The sequence below is a fragment of the Parathielavia appendiculata genome, assembly GCF_033297405.1.
Source record: "Parathielavia appendiculata strain CBS 731.68 unplaced genomic scaffold N657scaffold_6, whole genome shotgun sequence".
Taxonomy (NCBI): Eukaryota; Fungi; Ascomycota; class Sordariomycetes; order Sordariales; family Chaetomiaceae; genus Parathielavia; species Parathielavia appendiculata.
In genome coordinates, this window is record NW_026944225.1 from 1,327,212 (window position 1) to 1,349,781 (window position 22,570).

General features: G+C 56.9%; 7 protein-coding genes and 1 non-coding gene across 8 annotated transcripts; 4 read left to right on the top strand and 4 right to left on the bottom strand.

Annotated features, from left to right (window-relative positions):
* The first annotated feature begins 133 nt into the window (after positions 1-133).
* On the top strand, positions 134-1,991 carry N657DRAFT_433983 (uncharacterized protein). Its single transcript, XM_062787351.1, has one exon. The coding sequence runs from the start codon at positions 500-502 to the stop codon at positions 1,763-1,765; it is 1,266 nt and encodes a 421-aa protein (XP_062647696.1). The 5' UTR covers positions 134-499; the 3' UTR covers positions 1,766-1,991.
* A 1,276-nt stretch (positions 1,992-3,267) lies between these two features.
* Positions 3,268-7,166, bottom strand: N657DRAFT_434101 (Pkinase-domain-containing protein). Its single transcript, XM_062787353.1, has 3 exons — positions 6,714-7,166; positions 3,926-6,545; positions 3,268-3,868 (listed from the first exon to the last, which is right to left on the bottom strand). Exons 1-3 carry the CDS (start codon positions 6,843-6,845, stop codon positions 3,720-3,722), a joined length of 2,901 nt encoding a protein of 966 aa, XP_062647697.1. The 5' UTR covers positions 6,846-7,166; the 3' UTR covers positions 3,268-3,719.
* A 4,439-nt stretch (positions 7,167-11,605) lies between these two features.
* N657DRAFT_656242 (ornithine aminotransferase) lies at positions 11,606-13,087 on the bottom strand (the record flags this gene model as incomplete). The annotated part of the gene is made up of 3 exons (XM_062794679.1): positions 11,606-11,743; positions 11,807-12,508; positions 12,578-13,087. The coding sequence occupies 3 exons, from the start codon at positions 13,085-13,087 to the stop codon at positions 11,606-11,608; spliced, it is 1,350 nt and encodes a 449-aa protein (XP_062647698.1).
* Positions 13,088-13,119: 32 nt separating this feature from the next.
* N657DRAFT_434124 (uncharacterized protein) lies at positions 13,120-13,934 on the bottom strand. The gene has a single exon (XM_062787354.1). The coding sequence runs from the start codon at positions 13,877-13,879 to the stop codon at positions 13,355-13,357; it is 525 nt and encodes a 174-aa protein (XP_062647699.1). The 5' UTR covers positions 13,880-13,934; the 3' UTR covers positions 13,120-13,354.
* A 53-nt stretch (positions 13,935-13,987) lies between these two features.
* N657DRAFT_645539 (glycosyltransferase family 22 protein) lies at positions 13,988-16,635 on the top strand. Its single transcript, XM_062792965.1, has 4 exons — positions 13,988-14,430; positions 14,491-14,721; positions 14,775-14,947; positions 15,000-16,635. Exons 1-4 carry the CDS (start codon positions 14,140-14,142, stop codon positions 16,378-16,380), a joined length of 2,076 nt encoding a protein of 691 aa, XP_062647700.1. The 5' UTR covers positions 13,988-14,139; the 3' UTR covers positions 16,381-16,635.
* A 21-nt stretch (positions 16,636-16,656) lies between these two features.
* N657DRAFT_671953 (DUF1900-domain-containing protein) lies at positions 16,657-19,400 on the bottom strand. The gene is made up of 7 exons (XM_062795611.1): positions 19,230-19,400; positions 19,020-19,108; positions 18,786-18,928; positions 18,577-18,723; positions 18,099-18,520; positions 18,009-18,045; positions 16,657-17,957 (listed from the first exon to the last, which is right to left on the bottom strand). The coding sequence occupies exons 1-7, from the start codon at positions 19,261-19,263 to the stop codon at positions 16,958-16,960; spliced, it is 1,872 nt and encodes a 623-aa protein (XP_062647701.1). The 5' UTR covers positions 19,264-19,400; the 3' UTR covers positions 16,657-16,957.
* Positions 19,401-19,808: 408 nt separating this feature from the next.
* On the top strand, positions 19,809-19,908 carry N657DRAFT_t83. Its single transcript has one exon. It is a non-coding gene; the product is annotated as a tRNA-Val (tRNA).
* Positions 19,909-20,102: 194 nt separating this feature from the next.
* On the top strand, positions 20,103-21,978 carry N657DRAFT_434492 (kinase-like protein). Its single transcript, XM_062787355.1, has 2 exons — positions 20,103-20,860; positions 20,919-21,978. The coding sequence occupies exons 1-2, from the start codon at positions 20,313-20,315 to the stop codon at positions 21,766-21,768; spliced, it is 1,398 nt and encodes a 465-aa protein (XP_062647702.1). The 5' UTR covers positions 20,103-20,312; the 3' UTR covers positions 21,769-21,978.
* The last annotated feature ends 592 nt before the right edge of the window (positions 21,979-22,570 follow it).

The following is a 22,570-nucleotide window of genomic DNA, read 5'->3' on the forward strand; positions in this document are numbered from 1 at the left end:
CGAGTGGTGGGCACGAGGCTGACTACGCCGATTGATGACTTTGTATTGTGCGGCGGTGGGAGGTTGGAGGGTTCAGGTCGGAAATTTCCGTAGATAAATTCTCCTTGAGTAACTCCGAGTCCTTCACCCTGCAGTCGTATGCTACTTCCAGTGCAAACAACTTAAACAAAGATTGAAGTGAGAGGGAGCCTCAATTACGTTTACGTACGGAGCACCTCGCGGCCGGGCCCGACTACGGAGCCGAATGTAACCCTGAGCCTGCCTTGATTATCCTTTGTGATTCTGGTGTTGTTGTCCTGATGCAGTCGATCCCCGTTCTGTACGTCCGCTGATGATGTGGTTAGTTAAGCCCTCCGTTATTTCTTTCCACGCCTGTGACCTCCAGCATCAAGCTTTGCGTTTTGCCTGTTTAGAATATAGCCGGGATCGGTCGAGACATTTCGCAAAATTCCCTCTCATCGCCGCGGCTTGAACCCACCGCGAAGCAGCTTCACCAGCCATGAACCGTACCGAGCCTCTGCTTCCGGACAACCCAACCCCAACCATCAAAGCTCCCCTCACCGCTGAAGAGACCGCTCGCATCCTCTCCGCCTGGCAACTCACCCCTGCCCAGCACAGCTCGATCTTACAGACCCAAATTCTCCCGGCCGAGCTGCACCCCTTCCTTCCCTCTACCACCAACAACACCAACCAGCTCCCAACTATCACCGCCAGCACCACCCGCCCCAAAGCAGTCCTAATCTTAGGCCAAACAGGCGCAGGCAAAACTCGCCTTGCCCCCCTCCTCCTCTCGGCACTCACCAGCCTATCCCCAACCAGAACCCCACTCCACCTCATAGCAGACACCTTCAAGACCTACCATCCCTTCTACACTACCTGCCTGTCCCAGCACCCGAATCTCGCCTCTCGCCTCACAAGACGCGACGCCGCCGCGTGGCTGCTCGCCGTGTGCACCCACGCCGCACAAGCGCACCATCCCGCCGTGCTGGTTGAAACAGCCTGTCGACGACCATCCGACTTTCAGCGCATCGTCAAAGCGTTTGCGACCGAGGGGTATGATGTACGGGTTGTCGTGCTGGCCGTGCCCCCCGCGCTGAGTAGGCTTGGGATTCTAGTGCGGTACTGGCGCCGGCTGCCCGAGGCCGGGTCGCAGCGGCACGGGTTGCCGGTGCGGCTGACGCCGCGGGTGGTGCATGACGAGAGTTGGGAGGGGTTGAGGGTTGCTGTGGGGTGGGTTGATAGGCTTCTTCTTCTTCTTTTTCGGGCTACGCATTCTCCTGCTTCTAGCACCACCATTGGCACAACTGGCACTGCTGGTGCTGGCGGTGGTCGTAAGGAAGGGGACAAAGAAGAAGAAGAAGAAGAACTAGAAGAAGAAGAGGAAGAAGAAGGCCGCGTGGAGAGGGTTGTTGTGGTGCGGAGAAACGGCGGGGTTGTGTATGATAGTGAAACGAGTAGGAGGAGCAAGGGGCAAGAGGAGGCAGGTGAGGCGGGAGAGGTGTCGTGGGCGTTGGAGCAGGAGTGGGTGAAGGGGTTGTCTGTTGAGGAGAGGAGGACGGCCGAGGAGGATTTGCAGATGCTGAGAGGGTTGGGGGACCCAGATGTGGATAGGGAGATCGACGAGGTCGAGGGGCTTCTGGCTGAGCTGGGGTCGCATGAGCCGGTTGGAAATGTGGTGCCATTCGATGCCGTGAACTTCGTGTCGACGTCGGTAGTTAGATTACCACATTGCCTTGACATCTTGGGTCATCATGTAGGACACTAGCCTTGATTTTGGGTTCCCAGCGGAAATGTTGGAGGGCCGGAGGATGAGAGATGGAAAAAACAATGAGATTACAGTAGGCGGACGACTACACCTCCCTCACACATGACATCCGCCGTTCTACACTCCGATAACCGAAACCTTAAACATCAGACGCACCAATTCACCCGTCTAGATTGAAATGTTATATATACCTGTAGATTAGCTGCTTATAGTAGTTGTATTGTACCATTCTCCTGACCCGGACGCAACCAACTTCACCTATACATCCCGATCCCAACCCCCATTCTGTAGGGTCCGCTGTCATCGCAGACCCTTCTGTCTTTGATTGTCTTTCCAGTGTATATCGGTAGGAATGACTTGGGTTCCTTCAGTGGCCAAAGAATCGCGCAGAGATCATCGAGGGGCTCTTCATATATGTGTAGATTCATCAAGAAGCAGGCTATGTTCCAGAGACCCGTTCGCTATTTAAGGTATCTAGCGTGGTTTAAACTGAGCATCAAAGACGCCATCAAGGCGCCATTTCCACGTGCGGCTGATGGGAGGGCATCTCGCTCGAGCCAACCTACAGGTACTTACCGCCTCGGCGTGCAGGACAAGACAGCTCGCACACGGCATAGTTAACTTCTGTATCCCCTCCTTCAACCATAGGACGCCGTGTTGAGCAGCATTAGCCATTCTCTCTATCTACTTTCCAAGATGACATGGTTCGGGGCTGCCGCCGGTTTTACCTTGCTCAGAAGAACGACGGATGCTGGGCTAGCTAATTATTTCAAACATATGCAGCGGGCACCAGCCTGTCGTGCGCCTCTCTCCACCCCTCTCCCGTTGCAGGCGGAAATGTGAGGACTAATCATCCATGTTAGTGATTTTTCACGACTGGAACCCGGCTCTCAACTTGAACGGCGAGTGCTCCGGCCTTTGGCTCGAGTAACTACTGGTATTCATTGTATTGGGTTGGCCGGCCCCATGACCACTATCTCGGTCGGGCCGCCGGTCCCGACCTGAAAGACCTAGGGGGCGGTTGATCGTGTGTTTGCAGTCGTTTACCATCTACCTACTGATTTGTTGGTATTACTGCCTCCTTTATCAATATATTTGGTAGACGTAGTCTTATGAAGGAAACGAGCATTGAGCTCAGGGGCGATACAGCCGTTGACGATGATGGGGCCTGGGCGCAATGAGCTTTAGGATGATGCTCACCGAGAGCAGGCACCAGGGCCGACCTCGTCCGAGATCGTTCCCAATCCACCCATCAGAAACGAGGTGATATGTATAATTATATATCGGCCGCTTATAGGTGTATCATTCTCCCAGTCCAGACCCAACCAACTCTACCTATGCAATCCCAACTCCAACCCCCATCCCATAGGGTCCCCCCTCATCGAGACCCTTCCATGCCATGCTTCGAGGTCATAACCAGGTCAACGCCTATAACGTCAGAAAAGGAGACGGAAAGCCAAACGTCTTCAGACCTTGGGTAGGACACAATCCCAAGAAACCCCAGACACTGAAACGGAAAATCCAAAACATGCTAACGATCCTGATAATAATAGCAAACAGACCGCCGTGTGAGTAAAGTACTCCCCGCCCCTCAACGCCAGGGTCCCCGGAAAGGCCGATAAAAGAGTCTGCACGAGGCTCATCAGAGCAACTCAAATCAAGCTGGCAACTGGGTTCGCCAGGTCCTCTGCCGAGGAGACGAAATCTTCAACACAACACACGTCCCATAAAGCCAAGCGCCAGCTCCGATGCGTCAGATACCGCCTGCAAGACGTTATCGCACAAAAGCAACGCCCCCTTTCCTGGTCAGACCAGGTATCAGTCCAAGCAGCCGGAGGAGCTGAGCGGGAATGCCAACTGTGGGACCCGAGCTCCTGATGAGGATGAGTGAGCTCCTTCGATATCTGCGCCGCTCTCCGTTGAAATAGTCAAAGTCTGTACTGTATGTACCCTCTCAGCTGGGTACGCTCCGCGGCGTGACATCGCCGCTGCGTCTTCGCGCCGTCATCTGCTGCTGCTGCTGTTGCTGGGCCTTGGACGCCGCAGCGATCGCATACATCCTCTTCCGTAGGCTGGCAAGTCTGCCGTTGATCATTTGAATCACTGCGAGACAAGTCAGCACCATGGCACCAAGGGACTGGGTACGCCTAAAATTCTCACTCTTCTGCACCGTCTGCTTGTCGTCGCTGCTCATGTCGCCTGAGGCATCCTGAGCTGCGACTGGCTGCTTTTCCTCCTTGGACGAGCTCGAGACACGCCGTTTAGAAGGCAGATGGTCGTCGTCGCTGTCGAGCACCGCCTCGAGCATGTGAATGGCTGTCACATACGAAATCTCGCAGCCTGGCAGATCTTCGCTGGCGATCTCGTTGATGGCGGCCGTGCGGCTCATCTCGACGGCGCGGTCGTACATCAGTTTCTCAGCGCTCAGGCCGGGCGACAGGAACACCCCCTCGGCACCGGAGCCGCTCGCCGCGCTCGTCTCGGGCCCATGGTTGCTCGGATGGCTAGGATGCTCCTCGGGCAGCTGTTTTTGTGCTTCAATTAGTTTTAGCCGGACAACCTCGGCCTTCTCCAAGACCTCGTTGAACCGAGACCGGATCCATTGGACCGCTGCGTTGATCTTTAGCCCCAGCGCCTGGCTGTTAACTGATTCCCTCGTGGCCGAGTGGAGGCTGTTGCTTGAGTCCGCTTTGGTCTTGCGCGACCACCACAGGCTGGCAATATCCATCGACTTGGCAAGCAGCGAGAGTGCCTTGACGTAGAGGACCAAAGCCTCCTCCGACAAGGAGACCACTGCATCCACTGTTAGCCCTTCGGCTTCCTCCCCCATCCTGTCGGCGGGGACACCGCCCAGGCCATGTTCGGTCGATGGAGCCATGGGAACGAGCTGCTTGTATTTGACCTCGGCGAAGCCATATACGACGTCGCTCCGTGTTGCGTACTCCTCGATACACTGCGAGACTCGCGAGTCCTCATCCACCGGAGTACTCAGCTTCCCATCCATGATCAAACCGGCCGGCACAGACGGGGTTGGGTACGCTGGGAATGGACTGTAGATCTGGGGCGGCGACTGCCCTTTGCCGAGCAGTTGTGGCGGGTACCTGAACCCGAAGAGCCGAAGGCTGGCATCTTGGATAGCCTTGGAGATGACAGACGTTGCACCGCCCGGACTGCTGGACAGAGTCTTGTCGTAAGACACTTTCCGGTAGTGGTCGTTCCGCCCGGGCTGGTTTCTTGAGGAGTGGTTGGGCACGGCACCAGTGGTCGACGTTGGAGCTCCCTGCTGTGTCGCCCGCCTCACAATTTGACCAGACTTGGGCGACCGTGCTTGGGGAGGGTAGAGCGAAATCTGGTCCGCAAGCGCGTTGACCTCAACGGCCGTCTTGTCGATGAAGATGTAGTCCCGTTCAAACGCCACGTCTTGGGCAGACTTCTCTTCCTCCGTAAGGGGCCGACCCGCAGCGCTCTTGGTCCTGGCACGACTTGGAGGGTCCTGCGGCGGAGGTTGGGCGTCGCGGGTGGCGGCCTTTAGAGAGGCATTCGAGTACCGCCGACTGCGGTCAACGTACGAAATGGCGCGAACCGGCGCCGAAGTAGACGGCTGGACCGTGGCGGGACGTCGTATCCCCAGGCCCTCTTCTGCTTCTTGCTGCGGGAAGTAGCTTAAACGAGGACTAGATACTTGCTCCCCCGGATTCGGCGTGGGTTCAATAGGCGTCGCGAGGGGCGATGACCGGCGCGGCTTCGGTGATGGTGGGGCTCCGGACTCACGACTCGGATCTTGCTCAGCGGTATATCGCCTGAGGGATTGTTTTCGTGATAGAGTCGCAAGTTCGTCGACTTTGGGGGAAACCCTGACTTCTCCCGAGATTGGACGCTCTTCCTTGGGAATATCGTCCTCGACAAGGCCGGGGATCGGTCCCGAGATGACGGTGTGGTCGAAAAAGTCGTCGAAACCTATCCGTTCCACGGGATTCCGTTTTAACAACGCCCGAATCAAAGCCTTCATATCTGTGCTGACGATGCATTCGCGTGGGAACTTGATAAGATCCTCGGTGGCTTCAATCTTCCTGAGCAGCTCCACGTGGTTTCCTGCCCGGAAAGGTGGTTTTCCTGTTGCCATCTCGTACAGCACGGTACCAACCGACCACAGGTCTGCTTTGGCATCGTATCGCTCGTAGCGGAGAATCTCGGGCGCCATGTACAACGGCGAGCCGCAGAGTGTCTCAGCGAGCGAGGTGGATGGGAGTACACGGGCAAACCCGAAATCTGCCAGCTTGAGCATCGGAAGCGAAGGTAGGCCAGTTGCTGGGGTGAGAGAATCGTGGCTAGCACTGAGAATCTGTTTCGCCATCTTGTTCGCCTCGCGATACTGGGGGGAAGGCAGCAGCAGCAGATTCTGGGGCTTGACATCGCGGTGGATGAGGTTGGCCTTACGCAGGAAACTGAGGGCACTAGCGAGCTGCTTCAGGAAGTGGCGCGTGACGACCTCGTTCAGGCCAGAGTTCGGGGCGACAGGGTATTTGCGTGCGAGCTCGTGTGTGGCAGGATTTGTGATGAGCCTGTCTCGCTTCTTGATGAAGAACGACAAATCGCCCAGTTCGCAGTACTCCATAATCAGGTTGATGTGCGTCCCCGACTCGACGCAGTCATGGAGGGCAACGATGTGAGGATGGCGAAGCCTCTTGAGGATCTTGATCTCGCCATAGAGATTCTCTTTTAGTTTCTTGTTAAGACGGGCAAGCTCAACGGACTTGATGGCAACTAGGGCACCAGTGACCTTGTAGGGAAGTGTTAGTGGCCATTGCAAGCTGGGGGAGCAGGGACGGCAGCAAGACAGGGGGATGTGGCCCGGCCTAACTCCGTTGAACGACAGCGACATAAGCAGGGGCGAAGGCCGGATATCCGAGACCACTACAGCTTGCATCCAACCCGGGATGGGGCTCACCTTGTGGCGGCCAGAGTAGACCTGGGCGAAGCTCCCCTTTCCAATCTCCTTGTCTATGACGAAGTTCCCGATGGCGTCATCGCTGCCTGGCTTCGTCCGCTTCGACGAGGCGGAAGTTGTTCGTTCAGCCATGGCCTCCTGCGAGAGTTGGCGATAACGGGAAGCCGGATTAGAGGGACAGCCCGGAGGCCTATGAGATACGAAGGATGTCGGCGGCCGGCTCGATCGTCATGTATGCTTTGGGCAGCTTGGACGGGTTCGTAAGTTGGGGTAGAGGAAAGGAGGTAACGCCGGAGCAGAAAGAATGTGGAAGTCGTCGGGGCTCGACAATGATGAACCCTCGGGATTCAGGCGCAGGGTCGGATGGGGCGTGCTGCCTGTCACTCTGCCAGCGGATGGCGGCGGCAGGTATCCGATAGGTCAGAAAGAGAACAGAGGCAGGGGTTGCTTGGCAGCCGGCGGCCGTAGACGACGCGCAAGGTGATATGGTAGGTACGAATATGCCGAGGCTGGCTCTTTGCTGTCGAGAGGTCGGCTGGGTAGGGCGGACTGTGTAGTGTGTCGAGATGTCGAGCCAGGCGCCAGCGAAGACGTGCCGGGTTGCAGAGTGGTGGGGCCAAAAGCGACGACTTGTTGAAAGCGGCGGCTTCAGACTCTGGCCGACGAAGAGAGACGGCGCAGCCGATGCCAGGAATCGTCTGTGGTTGTTTTAGTCCGGACTTCGCAGGGTTTGGTTTGTCTCGTCTAAGGTAATGGACCCGACGAGACAGGAGCTCAGACAGCAGCGGAAGCTATCGCGAAGCTCCACACTGCACTCTGACGTCCAAGGTCAACTGAATGACTCAGACGCGAGCGGCTGTATGGGGGATGGTGCGAGTTCCTCTGTTTCCCGACGGTGTGAGTTTGGGGGAGAGGCAGCGTGGACAGAAGAGTTAAAATCCGAAGGTGAGACGATGCGGCCGACGCCGTTGGGTATGAAATGGAAAAAGGAAGAGATGATAGGAACCTGGGAGGAACCTGAGGTGATGTGAGACCAAAGAGCTCGAGGTGCAGCCGTGTGGTAACGATAGGTAAGTTACCCGAAGCCCAGGTATTGTTGCTGGGTGATTGAGGCGTGCACTGTGCTGGATCAGAGGAAAGCCTCCAGGGGCCATGTGCTGTGCTCAGCTGCTGCTGTGCCTGAGAGCACGGGCTGGGTGCCCTGGTTTGGACGCTGGAGCTGTAAGGTAGCAGCAGGCTGCCTGCACCGCGACAGAACTGAGAGGTGACAAAAGTGCGAATGACAGCTGACACGGTGCTTATGATGTTCACCGGGCAGGAAGCTCCACAAGCAAAGATCGCAGAACAGTATACCCAAGTACCTCAACGCCACTCCTTGTCCCATGTCAGATGTCTACGGCTCAGTAATACAAAAAGGTACAAAAGCACCGTTACGTAGGTTGGTGTCTGAGACGCGCTATTACGATAGGCTCCACGATAAGCTAGCATCACCTCCACAGCGCAGTCCCGTCATCCATGTCACAGCGCTGCACCCGGAGGTTTCGATGGCAGTCCATTGCCCTTCGTCATGCTCATCATTTACCACGATTCTTGCGTCTTTGGAGGCAATGCTGAGCACGATCGCGATTGCGGGTTAACTTGGAGGAAGCCACCTGAGCTCGGCGCCTCGGTCAGCCGGCGTTCCCAGTTCCCACGGGCAGCTGCAGTTGCTCGCACCTCTTCGACTGTCGTCGAAGCCTCCTCCAACAACAACAAGCAAGGCCATCAGGGTGGACGTAGAGAGGGGAGACGCGATACATCCGTACATGGGAAAGGATCCACCCCCGGCAGCCGATGGGGTCACATCCATGTCACTGGCGCATCCGCCCCCACTCACCTCGCAATCGACAATCGACGCAGAGATGCACTCACCAGCCAAAGACGGAGCACAGTACATCAAGCACTTGAGATATGAGATCTCTCCATCCAGACATTATCAAAGGGAAAAAACTCCTTGACACAGGAGAGCTTCTTTGTGTTCTTTACCCCAGCAGACATCTAAAGACTTGTCCTTAAATTCACTGTCTGGTACGATGTCCAGACAACGTATCCGTCTTTGACCAAAAGGAGCGCCGCAGGGACCCTGACCGGGAGCATGGGATGCAGTCAGGTGGTCAAGATGACCTTGCCGCTGCACCACTCCTCAGGAACGACTGCACCCAGTGGCCCAAATATTTTGTTTGTCATTTTGGTTTCCAGCCCCAGGACGGAAAGGAGTCTTCCGTCGGCCAGGTTTTGGATGAGCTGTCCCGTCTTCACAGAAAACGCGAAAGCAATAGACAGCGGACGGGAAGCGTGGCCGTCGGAGGATGGCTCCTGCTTGCATGCATCTGCCGAGAAAGTCTGTAAGTGAGGCTGTTCTTGGATACCACATCAAGTAATCCGTGCCTATCGAGTTTCGGTCTACCCTACCGGTTGCCATCTAATCTCAACGTTTATCACCGGCTACGGAGGACCTCCGTATCGCCCACCGCTAGCAGCTTCTGGTTTGCCTCCGCCCCCGGTTTCTACCTCCTTTCAGCCTGTTGTTACCTGCGAGGGCTCACACGACATCGTAGCAGTCAATTGACAGCCTCGGCCAGGGCGACGCCAAGAACCAAACAGCGGTGTTGCACAGCGATCCGCTCATTCGACCTTTTTGTCCGGGAGCCTCGTTTATCAGGGTCTGGAGCCCAGAACTGCCGCTGAGTGGCAGCCATGGTTGCATTCAACCGAGTCCTCACCAGACAGCCCCAGGCTCGCCAGGTCACTCATGTTGAGGCCACCGGACAGCACTTCCTTTGCAGGTTCCGTTTTCCTCTGTTGACTGCACCAAAGGTCGTAGGCAACTCGTTTTCTCGAAGTTGCCAGTCTTTTTATGCTTACCTCACCGCGTTCTCCCACAGCGTTCAGGGTGAAGACCAGGAAGCGTTGCGGATACCAAGCCCATTTGAGCAACGGCACCTCCCGAAAGGGAAGAGGTGACAAACCGCTACCCGGGCCAGCCACTCACACCGAGTCAATGCGGCAACCCGGCGGCGTCAATCCCACGCATCAAAGGCTGCCGGCACGAGGGACCCGATGCGCGGGTGTCTGAGACCTGGAGTGTGCACATTTCGGCTCCATCCATGGGATCATGCCAGTGGTCCACTGATTGATCTCTTCAGACCAGAAGAGACTTGTCACCTGCTGTACCAAAGGTACTACTTGAAGGTAGGTCCTTTACCCATTGGATACCCTCCTCCACCAAAGTGTCATACTTGGAGCATGCCAGGATGGAACGCATACGGATTGGGAGAAGATCCAATGTAAGTTCCCAGGTAGTCGGCGGGTCGTTTGATGATCAAGTGGCTTTGCGCCCTTAAGCAAACAGTGCCTCGGTGATCTCAGGCCAATAAGGTATCGAGACTTCGAGAGCCTCGAGAGACCAGGGTCAGTTGTTTTGTTTCACCAGACACATCAAGGTCTCTCTTCAATCCACTTGATTAGTACGATATGCCGCCAAAGAACAATCCCTATATACGTTCGCTCTGGATCCCTTCAATGCATCAACAAAACGATAACCACACAACATGCACACCTCTGCTGTCCAGGGCATCCATCTGCTACTTGGGTGAAGCCACATAGAGCTACTCTTCTCGCCAGGCGCTTTCCGATATGGCCTTTACACATAGTTAGCCGATACCACACTATCTGAGCCCTGAGATGGGAAGCCTGGCAGGCACCCACCGGCCGCGTGGCAGACTGCCTCTGCCCTCATCAATCCGTCCCTCAAGGAGAGAAGTTGAGAGGGGTGATTCTGCACTTCTGGATTGGACAATGGTGGCCAGCCAGACAAACGGAAATAGAAATTGCCCGCCTTCTGCCTATCTGCCCAGAACATCCCCCTGTTCGCCGGCAGCTCGTTTGCAACTGCCACTGGACTTACACCCATCCGACCTGCCTTGTTGGGCCGTCGAAGGAGCGGCACCTTGATAACCGATTAGATATCAAGACAGCCTAACCCAACAGACCAGACCAACTTCTAGACCTCATCTCCTTGTGTCTGTGTTAGGTTCTTGCACTACCTAATAGAGTGAACCCTCACTACTGAACAGACTACATGACCCAACCCTTCACCGCTGGAATCCCACCCTAAGAGGAACCGGGGAAAAAAGTGAGGCGGGATCAAGGCAGGACACGACGGCCAAGCAGCAGCATGCACAAAACCGAGGTTCGCCTAAACGTACACAACACTGGCATTGCTATCCACATCCATGCCGCAGCAGATACATATAAGGAACACCCCTTCACGAATCCTGCAGCCGGCCCGCTCGCCTGCATCCGACCCGCTTAGGGGAAGGATAATGATGGCTGATTTTGTATCTTATACGTCTAGAAAGGCCAGCTGGACCCCCTTGCTGGCGCCGTCACATGCTTTCTTCCCGTTTGCTTCCGGTGCCATTCGAGCACTGCACTGCTCGCAATGGACAGGCAGACGATCGAATAATTCGTGATAGGTGTTTGTTGCGTGCCGGAGCTGTCTGGCGTCGACAATTTCCAAGTGAGAGAGTAATGGCATCTTGGTTGCGTGTTCAATGTTTCTGTATTCTGCCCATTTTGGTCTTACAGATGAAGGGGTATAGGGTAAGTGTAATGGCAGATTCCTTCCCAAGAACCGCGCTCCGTCCTGCTAGGTAAGGTCGTCTCCGGAGCGCATCTCCCCGTTCACCCATACAGATCCGATTCGAGATCTCATGCTCAGCCAACACAAGCCAATCCTATCGCGCCCAAATGTCCAATGAGGTGGTATCATAAAGGAAATACCCAACACCAGCAAGCGACTAACGGCCACTCCCCATGCAATCCTGTCCGTCTGCTTTTCATACCCGTCCTCAGTGACCCTCGCTTATCTGCGCCGTGGGCAGTTCCGCCAACGCCTCCCCAATAACCTTGATGGCGCCGCGGAGCTCCTCCTCGGTGATAACCAAGGGCGGCGCAAACCTGATGATGTTACCGTGCGTGGGTTTAGCCTGGAACACACCATGTCAGTCGAATGCGCAGCGTGATTGAGTCGAGGGAGAGTGTATACTCACCAGCACCCCCTTCTCCTTCAACAACAAACACAAATCCCACGCCGTCCTACTGCCTGCCTTGCTCTCATCAATCACGATGGCGTTCAGCAACCCCTTTCCCCTGACAGTCTGCACGACGGGCGACCGAAAAGCCTCGACGCCCTCTCTAAACACCCTCCCCAACCTCTCAGCCTTCTCAACCAACCCCTCCTCCTCCACCAACTCCAGCGCCCGGATCGAGACGGCACACCCCAGGGGGTTCCCGCCGTACGTCGACCCGTGCGTGCCAGGCTCAATCACGCCCATCACGTCCTTGTTCGCCAGCACGCAGCTGACGGGGTACATGCCGCCCGAGATGGCCTTGCCCAGCGTCACCATGTCGGGCCTGATGCCGGCCCACTCGGAGCAGAGCATACGCCCCGTGCGCGCGATGCCCGTCTGGATCTCGTCGCAGATGAGCAGGACGTTGTGCTGTTTGCAGAGCTGCGCCGCGCGCGAGAGGTAGTTGTCATCGGGGACGACGACGCCCGCCTCGCCTTGGATAGGTTCGACGATGAAGGCGGCTGTGTCGGCGCCGTGGGCCGAGAGGACGGCTTCCAGGTCGGCAATGTTGTTGTAGCGGATCTGGGCGCCGGTCGTCGGGTTGATAGCGCCGACGTTGGGCAGGTAGGGGCCGTAGTTGTCGCGTGACTCGGGGTCGAGCGAGAGGGAGATGGCTGTCATCTGCGGAAGGGGCGACAGTCAACAACAATGTTGTGTATGAGGAGGAGGGAGGGGGGACGAAGGACTCACCGTCCGCCCGTGAAAGTTGTCGGCGACGCTAAAGACGAGCGCCCGCCCCGGGGAGACGCCCTTGACCTTGTAGGCCCACTTGCGGGCGATTTTGACGGCTGTCTCGACGGCCTCAGCACCCGTGTTCATGGGCAGCACCATGTCGTAGCCGAACAGATTGCGAACTTTCTGCGCCCACACGGGGAACACGTCGTTGTGGAAGGCGCGCGAGCTCAGTGTCAGCCGGCCGGCCTGTTCGGTCAGCGCCTTAATCAGCTCCGGGTGGCAGTGGCCCTGGTTGACGGCGCTGTAGGCCGACAGGAAATCGAGGTAATGCTTGCCCTCGGGGTCCCACACGTGGACGCCCTGGGCGCGCGCGAAAACGATGGGGAGCGGGTGGTAGTTGTGGGCGGCATACTCGTTCTCGGCGGCGATGGCGCTCTTGGTCGACGAGGCATGGTACCGGTCGTTGGCCGGAGGGTTGCCGCCGCTGCGGACAGGAAAGTTGTCCTTGTCTGCGTGTGGTGCCATTGTGTCACGGTATCGTTTGTATGTTGCTCTTGGAGGACAAATTGACCGGTGATACGGTCGGAAACCTTGACAACGTGGAACGGAAGGACAGAACGTTGAACAATGGAGGGGAGGTGGGCAACGGTAATGGCCCCACTGGTGAGATAAAGGAGCGGAATGGGCGCCGATGAGACGGACGATATCGATAGTGTGGTAAGATCGGTGGTATCAATTTGCGACTGTTTGAAACATATTATATTGGAAGAGGAGAGAAAAACACAGACACGCCTATAAGGTGGGACTGCTCGGGATTATAAACAGTATACCTTGAGTTGCCTCTCGGCCGCCATCGGTTTCCCAATGCAGCAGAAAACGCGTGCCTGTGGATTGTGTGAAACGCCACCATACCCCTAAGTGCAAGTGGAAGCGGGCGTCGTTGAAAACATGACGGCAGCGAGTCACCTCACGTGGACCCAAGATCCCTGAGCATCCTTGTGTGCCGATGCTGAGCGCCGCCGAGGATCCGGTTCTGGAAGGTGTGCCCAACCTCCCAACGCCGGTCTCCGTGATCCGAGTGTCCGGTCGCGCCTGACCGGACAGTGTATCAATGGCAATTCCAGCACCAATACAGAGTATGGATACGTAAAACAAGGCGAACGACGTTGTCCAGAGCCGAAGACGGAGAAAAACCGGCCCGCGCTGAGCCTTTATGAAGCGACCCGGAGGTGGGAAGTTCACGGTGGAGCCGTGCGGCGCCGGTGATGCAGGGGCTGCGGAGCCGACTGGCCAACCGCCGCTCAGGTGATTACACATAGGGCTGGAAGTGGCCAATCAGAGAAGACACCAGCCATAGCGTCGAGGTGATGGAAGCGAGGTGGTCCTCCACCACTTGGCGGCGCTTGATTGACAGTGTCAATCTCACGCATTGAATGCATATTAAATCTCGACTTTCGTGTTTGGATGTTGCTCTCCGTACACTACAGAGTGACTTGCTCGACAGTGAGCGACTAGTAAGGTACCAGTCTCAATCAGCAATGGACACTTGATTACATCACCGCAAACCACACCCGGCCATGGAGTCCAAGCCGGCTGCTGAAGGGCTGCGGGAGCGGCACAAACGGGGTTCTGTCCGAGATGCAAACAAAGACACAGGCGACGCAGACAGGGCCGAATCGACAACATCAAAAGTGCACCCCCAAGTCCTAGCTGCCCAAGTTGAAGACGTCCTAACGTTGCTCCTCGTCTTCCGTTTCATCAACGCCCTCTGCGTGCGCACCTTCTTCCAGCCAGACGAGTACTTTCAAGCCCTCGAGCCAGCATGGAGTATTGCTTTCGGCCCCAACAGCGGCGCCTGGCTGACCTGGGTACATGGTCTTGATTCTCATTCTCATCTTGTCTTTGATGTAGTCGCTGACACTGGATAGGAGTGGCAACACCAGCTGAGGTCGTCTCTCCACCCCGCCATCTTTGGCCTGGCATACAAGGTCGTCGATGGCGCCATGGAGTTCCTGAATTTGTTCCCGCCTTTCAGAGCATTCATCCTGGCCGCTCTTCCAGGGGTACTACAATCTGTGTTCGCTGCCCTGGGGGACTTTTACACCTGGAAGCTGGCCATGGACATGTACGGCAGAGAGAGCAACGCCCCGTGGGCTGCGGTCAGTTTTGCTCCTGCCCAGCGTCTCGCCGCCTGGACACTGATCATTCCCAGCTGTGGATGGCGGTCCTCAACCCCTGGCAATGGTATTGCTCTACTAGGTCTTTTTCCAACTCACTGGAGACAACTTTGACCATAGCTGCGCTCTCGTACTGGCCATGGGAGGTACTTGCTGAAACACGAGCGGCCAAGGAAGGCCCGTTGCAGGAAAACAGTAGGATGACGAGGTACGTTGCACGTGATTGATTGCTCACGTCAAGCTTGGGTTAACCATGACAGTCTCCGGGTTTCCCTTGCGCTTGCGGCTGTCGCCGTGCTGTTGCGGCCAACCAACCTGCTGATATGGCTTGCTGTCCTGGGTTCTTCCCTCGCACGGCTAACCTTCACCGGAGCATCGCCTTGGAACACATCGACCCTGGTGCTCTTCCGAGAGATTGCTGTCTGCGGCACTGCGGTGTTGGGCATATCTCTCGTCTCTGATCGCCTGTACTTCGGCTTCTGGACCTTCCCGCCCTACAAGTGGCTTTATTTCAACCTCTCCCAGTCACTTGCCGTCTTCTACGGCCACATGCCGTGGCACTACTATCTTTCCCAGGGTGTCCCACTTCTCACCACCACTTTCCTCCCGTTTACCCTGGTCGGCCTCTTCAAGGCAGGTTCATCTGTCAGGGATCCCTCCCACCTCCAACGCAACATCCTCCGTACTCTCGCATTTGCCGCACTAACCATGATTACGACCTTATCCCTCATATCGCACAAAGAAGTCCGCTTCATCTACCCACTCCTCCCCATCTTCCACATCCTCGCAGCACCTTACATCACCGCCTTCTTCACCCAACCCACCACGCCGTCCCATTCTCGAATCAGCCCAGTCACCCTCCGCCACAAGCGAACCCTCGCCAACCTCCTCTCCCTCAACCTCCTCCTCGCAGGCTATCTCTCCCTCTTCCACCAGCCAGCGCCCCTCTCCGTCCTCTCCTTCCTACGGACCGAGTTTGAGCGCCTGCACCCCGACACCCTGAATCTCAGGCCGGACCACCACAACAACAAAGAACAACGACAAACCGCCGCAGTCGGACCGCGGCAGCAGCCAAAGGAGTTATTTGCCCTCTTCCTCACACCCTGCCACACCACCCCCTGGCGCTCGCACCTGGTCTACCCGGCCCTCCGCGCCCGCGCCCTGACCTGCGAGCCGCCGCTGCACACCGCGCCCGGTTCCCCCGAGCGCGCGACATACCTTGACGAGGCAGACCGTTTCTACCGCAGGGTGTCCCCTGACCGGGGTGATTATGGAGTGCAGTTCCTAGCGGACGAGATGTGGCCCGCTCTGACGAGTAATGGGGGCGGAGAAACAACCACGAAAAATACCCGCCGGGGGGGGGAAATGCCGCGGTATATCGTCGGGTTTGAAGGGATCGAGCCCGTGTTGCAGAGGTTCTTTGGACAAGAAGGAGAAGAAGACGACGGTGCGGCGCCGGGACGGGAAATGGGCGTGAGACTGAGAAGGGTGTGGTCTGCCTGGAACGGGGCGTTCAATGAGGACTGGCGGAGGAGGGGGCGGTTGGTGGTCTGGGATACCGGGGTTTATGCAGGGTCGTATGAGGGGGAGGACAAGTTAAGAGAGAAGAAGGAGAAGGAGAGGGTTGTGGATGAGCCTTAGTTGGAAGCAGGAGGAGTAAGTGTAGGGAGTGTGAGATATGGGTGTGACGGGATGGTTGCTAGATACTGTCGACGATTAGGTGGTTATGGAGAATTGATGGTAATGACAGCGGCTTAGCATATCTTCCGTTTGTTCCTCCTCTCCAGCTTAGAACTGTGGAAGAATCTTTCGAAGCTAGGATATAGCCACCATACTGCCTGGCAAGCTCGCAGATGATAGCGTATTCCAGAGACATGAGCAAGCAACAGCTAAGAAATGTACAACACAACAAGAACGCTCTCTGGTTGCGAGAATTTCAACTGTACGAATTCGGGTATTTGTTAGGCTACCTCTCCAGGAAAGAAGCCAACGCGAATTTTCCGACCAAGTAGTGCCTCCCATCATGAACAATGCAAGGAAATACTCCAACGAGCCGCCCAAGACACCCAGTCAATGCTCATAAAACATCCATCATCTTGCCCCAGCCGGAATCCATCTAGACACTAAACCCCTCACTCCCCACCATTACCATCCTCTCCAGCCTTACTGCGCCCTCCCCCCCACTTAACCCATCCCATCCCATCCATCCACCTCTACGTCAAGACCTGGCAGCCTCCAGCTCCAGCTCCAGCTGCCGGATTCGCTCGCTCTGGTCCACCTGGGTGCCGCCCACGCCCGCGTCCACCACCCTCTTCTTAAGCGTCTCGACCTCGGCCGTCAGGCGCGTGATCATCTGGGTCTGGGCAAGAATCTTCTCGTTCTGGGCGCCGATGAGCGTGGCCTGCTGCACGAGGAGCTGCTTAATCTGCTCCAGCGACGCCTCAACGGCCGGGCTGGCTGATGGCGCAGCCGCAGGGGCAGCGACGGCAGCGGGGGAGGCGGAGGAGGAAGCAGGCGGCGGAGGGAAGGCTTGCGGGGACTTGACGGGCGATGCGGGCTTCGCCTGGGGAGCGGGTGCAGTCGTCGTTGTCGAGACGGGCTGCGGCTTGGCGGGAGACCGGACTGGGAGGCTACTAGTACGCGTCCCGGGCCGCGAATTTTCCTCGAAGTTCGATGTCTCGGCGTCGTCATCCGCTTCTTCCTCCTCGTTGTCTTTGAACTTGTTCGCCATGGCCGATATGGAGGTCTTCTGGTCGGCCATCGTGGCTGGAGCACGAACAGGGGCAGGAGCTGGCTCGGGCTCCTTCTTGGGGGCGGGCGCCGGCGCAGGGACGGGAGCGGACGCAGCCGCGGGAGGCTTGTAGTCCGCAGGCACCTCAACAGGCGCGTTGCCCTCGTATACGCTCTCGAGGTCGATCTTGGGTGGCACCGCGGTCTTGCCGTCGAACCATTCCTTGGCGGACATGGCGGGCTTGAGGCCGACGGCGGGAGGGAAAATGTCGGATTGGAACGTCTCCGCGCGGCGGGGGACGGTAAACGAGATGGGTTCGATGTAGGTGTCGTTGACGGTCTTGTATGCCCGCATCACCTCGTTCTCGCGGACGTCGACGCCACGGCGCGGCACAAAAGCGACACCGCGTTGAGGATCGGCTGACTTGTATTCAGACAAGAACTCGAACTTGTCGTTCTCGTACTCGAAGTAGCGAATGTTGCCGTCGCTGAGGAAAACGTGAGCATAAATCGCAATTAGGCTGCAAATATCGACTTACCCTTTTCCAGCAAGATAGAGACAATTGGATCCGTCGTCTGAGCATTTAGTCAGGAACTGCCTCAAACACCAAAAGGTTGACCGGACTCACCCCAGAAGGGCATGCAGACGCCCGAGATGGAGTCGAGCGAGGTGAAGCCGCCGATGGGGTCTTTCCGGCCGGGCTCCCACAAGCCGATTTGCCGCTCGCTCATCCTCGAGAAACCGGTCGTGGCAATGCGGTTGTGCTCGCCCATCCACACCGCGCGGCTGTTCTTGGCGCCTTCATGGCCTGCATACTCGTGAACCGGCTTCTCCTGGCGCACATCCCACACACGCAGCTTCTTGTCCCGAGAAGTGGTCACCAGCATCGAGCCATTGGCGCTCCACGACAGACTCTGCACCATGTCGGGGTGCTTAAGAGTGATCGGGGCCTGGCCAGTGCTAATATCCCACAGCTTGATGCTCAAGTCGCCGGAGGAGGAAGCGAGGATATGCTCGGCAGCGGGGTTGAAGAGTACATGTCCGACCTTTCTGAGAGAAGAGTAAGCATGGCCATACGGCAAGATTGGGGGATAATGCGATCATACCTCGAGTGACCAGACAGTTTGCTGATTGGCGACACATCAGGAACCTCCTCAGCATCGGTGTACAGCGTGAAGCCCTGTGGCACCTCCCAGATGAAGACCTTGGCATCGTCGGACGCCGAAGCAATGATGCGGTCGTTATGAGGATTCCTGGCAACGGTTAATATTCGGCATCTAGATTCCTTTGAGGTGATCTGGCGCTTGCGACGCACCAGTCGGTGTCCAGCACAGCAGCAGTGTGGCCTCGGAACAGCGGTATTTGATCGGGCAGCTTGCCGCGCTCGTTCAGGGGGATGACGGCAAATGCACCGCCGCCGCTCGACTCCCAGTTGACGGAGAGGTACTCGGGATTGACCTGGCGATTTCCGAAGCATTAGCAGCCAGCTCGCCAGGCCATCAGAATTCGATGAATCGGGTGTTAACGCGGGGCATGGGAAGCGACACACCTTCACCAGGTTGGTGTCCCAGGCATTCCGGCTGATGTGAAGGTTGTCATAGCAGAACTCCTTTTTGGTGGGCTTGCCAAAGACGTGTCCTGGTCAACAAAGGGTCGGTCAGCAGCTGTCGCATGCGATGCCGCTCTCTCTCCCGTTGCAGCACAGCATAGCGGACTCGGAGCCCAAGAGGTGCACGCGAGCGGAGCGGAGGACGCCTACGGTATTTCGACGCGCGCACGAATCGGCCGGCCATTGGATCGGACAGCAATGCACACGAGAATCCAGAGCGTGCGGTTACTGTAGAGAATATTCGGCGACGACAACTACCAGTTTGTAGCTCCAACAAAGTTTATCAGGGGCCGAGACAAGTTCAACAAAGTTGGGGAGAAGGTCGCTCCAGAACTGGAAAGCATCGAGTCGCATTGGCGAGGCTGAGCCAGTCCCTGCTTAGCGCATGGTCCGTTCATCTCTGCCCGGGTCGCTGATTGGCCTTAACTGGATGCCCCTCCGAGCGTCACAAAGTTACCCAGAACCCCAAGCAATAAGACACGGACGGACCCCTCCACCCGAGACAAGATCCTCAATTCCGCCCTGATCCTGCAGAGGTGTAATCTATTAGTCGATCAACAAGGTCATTGCTCAGCAACCGAGCTGGTGGAACAACTGGAGTCTATGTTAGTACCGCCGGAATCCCGCTGTGAAGGATTGCTTTACTTCCAGATGCAACTCAGTTAATAGCTCCACCGTTATCCAACAATGTGATGAAAATTGCAAAAACGTCAATAAGTATTCAATCACGGCCGACTGGTGTAGTGGTTATCACGTCTCGTTCACAAAGTTGGACATAGTTGGAAGTCTTCCACCGAGAAGGTGCCAGGTTCGATCCCTGGGTCGGTCATTGCTTTTGTGCGGCATGTTACCTGTGTGTGCTCTTTTGCTGTGATAATGCATCAGATGTCTTTTTCTTATTCGGACTGGGCTTTGTGTCTCTTGGTTTGGCCCCCAGCAGCTTGTGAAGTTCTGGACATGGCAGGCATGAGATGATGACCTTGAAGCTTGGACCAACTAGGAAATTCCCAAACATGGGAGCTTGAGCCGAGCAATCGCATCCATCCATTCCATCCGAACCTCCAAACCTGGAAACATGCCAAAAGTACCCTCCTTTCGACGGCCGGCCACCAAAGACCATACAGCTGGCCCTGAGTCTTTCGACGGCCTTGGAGGAGACCGGCTGCAGAAACTGACGCAATTTCGATTTCAACAGTCGCGTCCTGGTGCATCCCCCCTTTGCCCTTCGATGTGATGGCAACCAAGGCCAAGTCTCGCTGGGCTGACGACGAAGCCGACGCAGCGCTGGAGGCGCAACGGAAAAAGGAGAAGGCGGAGAGAAAGCGCCTCAAAGCCGGGAAGGCGCGCAAGCTCGAGGCTGAGAGGCAAGCTCGGGATGCCGCCCCACGAGAAGCAGATAGCGCAGACGGACCCCCCGCGAAGCGGCGAAGAGTATCACCAGAGCGCGAGGCAACACAACCCACTACAGGATCCGACGGGCCCAGCGGTGTTCCTAAATTGTTGCGTTTTGAGGGCGGCACATTTGGCAGGTGTCGCAGCGTCGAGAACTACGACAAGCTCAACGACATCGAGGAAGGCGCGTACGGTTGGGTGTCTCGGGCCAAGGAGATCGTCACAGGGAAAGTGGTTGCGCTCAAGAGGCTCAAGATTGACCCCAAAGATCGCGGAGGGTTACCAATCACTGGCCTGCGCGAGATACAGATCCTTAAGGACTGCGATCACCGGAATGTGGTCAAGCTCCAGGAGGTAGTCGTTGGTGATGACACGAGCAGGATTGAAAAGTATGTTCTCAACTCCACACAAGACTTCAAGGAGTCCCAACTGACAACGATGTCCCAGCATCTTTCTCGTCCTCGAGTTCCTTGAGCATGACCTCAAGTCCATCCTCGAAGACATGCCCGAGCCCTTCCTCACGTCCGAAGTCAAGACGCTGCTCCAACAACTTGCCTCGGGCATCGCCTACCTGCACGACAACTGGATCCTGCACCGCGACCTGAAGACGTCCAACCTCCTCCTCAACAACCGCGGCCAGCTCAAGATAGCCGACTTCGGCATGGCGCGCTACGTCGGCGACCCGCCACCCAACCTCACCCAGCTCGTCGTCACCCTCTGGTACCGCGCGCCCGAGCTCCTCCTCGGCGCCACGCGCTACGGCCGGGCCATCGACATGTGGAGCGTAGGCTGCATCTTCGGCGAGCTGCTGACGCGCGAGCCGCTGCTGCAGGGCCGCAACGAGGTCGACGAGCTGACCAAGATCTTTGAGCTGTGCGGCGTCCCGACCGAGGAGACGTGGCCGTCGTTCCGGCGGCTGCCCAATGCGCGGAGCTTGCGGCTCCCGACGGGCAAGGCTGCCACAGGGTCCGCAATCCGCGCCAGGTTTCCGCTGCTCACCTCGGCCGGCGTGGCGCTGCTCAACAGCCTGCTGGCGCTGGACCCGGAGAGGAGGCCGACGGCCAGGGAGATGCTCGCGCACGAGTACTTCCGGCAAGACCCCAAGCCGAAGCAGGAAGCCATGTTTCCTACGTTCCCAAGCAAGGCGGGTCAGGAGCGGAGGCGGAGGCGGGAGACGCCGAATGCGCCCGCGCGGGGCCAGCAGGCCGCAGATTTTGGCGCGGTGGATTTTACAGGGATATTTTCTGGGAGGGAGAGGGAGGAAAGGGGAGGTGGGTTTTCGCTGCGGATGGTGTAGTGCTCCTTCGTGCCGTCTTGGCAGACTGAGGTCGACGGGTGGCAGGTCGGTCACGAAGTCCATGGCGATGGTGTGGAATGGCCTTGGCATGATCCGAATGGGCTAAAAGCCCTCTCTCCCAATGGAGGATTCTGGTCGGTAGGTTTGTTCAAAACAGACCTTACGCCATCTAACAAGATAAGGTGACTCTCCAGGTCTTTAAGCTGAAATGAACACAAGACGATTCGGCTAGATACGTCGATTCGGCGAGAACAAAGATGATATCCACATTGTCTAGCGTTCGTTTCCGGTCGAAGGTCTAGAGAGTCGCTAATTCGTTAGACACTTAAGGTCTATTTAAACAACACCACTAACTGGAATCCTCCACCGGGAACGCTTCAGCTCATCCGGACTATTCCAAGACCATTCCACACCATCGCTATGGACTTCGTGACCGACATGCTATCAGTCCCAGCCCAGGGACTGGTTGGACACAGGTGGGTGGAAGCTATAGGCGACAGATGCCCTCGAAGTCGATATGAAAGAGCAGACTGTCGCTCTGTTCGTACAGGCCACAAGGCAGTCGAGGACGTCGTTGTCTCTGAAAGCATGTCAAGGGATAAAAGACTTCTTGACCAGCGACCTCATGAATTCCGAACGAAGGCAAGCAAGGCCACCCAATATCACGGTGGATTAGGAGAATGCTTCATGAAGCTACTTGATATATATGCAGGGTCATTACTAAGAAATACAATGCGAACCAATGCCGTTACCGTCACCATCTTCACGTTTTTTAAGCCCAGGTCAGGCGAAAATTGGATCC

Excerpts from the sequence above, each read along its gene's own strand:
- N657DRAFT_433983 (XM_062787351.1), top strand. The coding sequence starts at position 500 with ATGAACCGTACCGAGCCTCTGCTTCCGGACAACCCAACCCCAACCATC.
- N657DRAFT_434101 (XM_062787353.1), bottom strand. The coding sequence starts at position 6,845 with ATGGCTGAACGAACAACTTCCGCCTCGTCGAAGCGGACGAAGCCAGGC. Across the intron at positions 6,546-6,713 it reads TCTACTCTGGCCGCCACAAG|GTCACTGGTGCCCTAGTTGC; the intron begins GTGAGCCCCATC and ends CTTCCCTACAAG. Across the intron at positions 3,869-3,925 it reads CAAGCAGACGGTGCAGAAGA|TGATTCAAATGATCAACGGC; the intron begins GTGAGAATTTTA and ends CTTGTCTCGCAG.
- N657DRAFT_434124 (XM_062787354.1), bottom strand. The coding sequence starts at position 13,879 with ATGTGTAATCACCTGAGCGGCGGTTGGCCAGTCGGCTCCGCAGCCCCT.
- N657DRAFT_645539 (XM_062792965.1), top strand. The coding sequence starts at position 14,140 with ATGGAGTCCAAGCCGGCTGCTGAAGGGCTGCGGGAGCGGCACAAACGG. Across the intron at positions 14,722-14,774 it reads GCAACGCCCCGTGGGCTGCG|CTGTGGATGGCGGTCCTCAA; the intron begins GTCAGTTTTGCT and ends GATCATTCCCAG. Across the intron at positions 14,948-14,999 it reads GAAAACAGTAGGATGACGAG|TCTCCGGGTTTCCCTTGCGC; the intron begins GTACGTTGCACG and ends TAACCATGACAG.
- N657DRAFT_671953 (XM_062795611.1), bottom strand. The coding sequence starts at position 19,263 with ATGGCCGGCCGATTCGTGCGCGCGTCGAAATACC. Across the intron at positions 19,109-19,229 it reads CGTGCGCGCGTCGAAATACC|GACACGTCTTTGGCAAGCCC; the intron begins GTAGGCGTCCTC and ends TTTGTTGACCAG. Across the intron at positions 17,958-18,008 it reads CTCTATCTTGCTGGAAAAGG|CGACGGCAACATTCGCTACT; the intron begins GTAAGTCGATAT and ends CGTTTTCCTCAG.
- N657DRAFT_434492 (XM_062787355.1), top strand. The coding sequence starts at position 20,313 with ATGGCAACCAAGGCCAAGTCTCGCTGGGCTGACGACGAAGCCGACGCA. Across the intron at positions 20,861-20,918 it reads GACACGAGCAGGATTGAAAA|CATCTTTCTCGTCCTCGAGT; the intron begins GTATGTTCTCAA and ends ACGATGTCCCAG.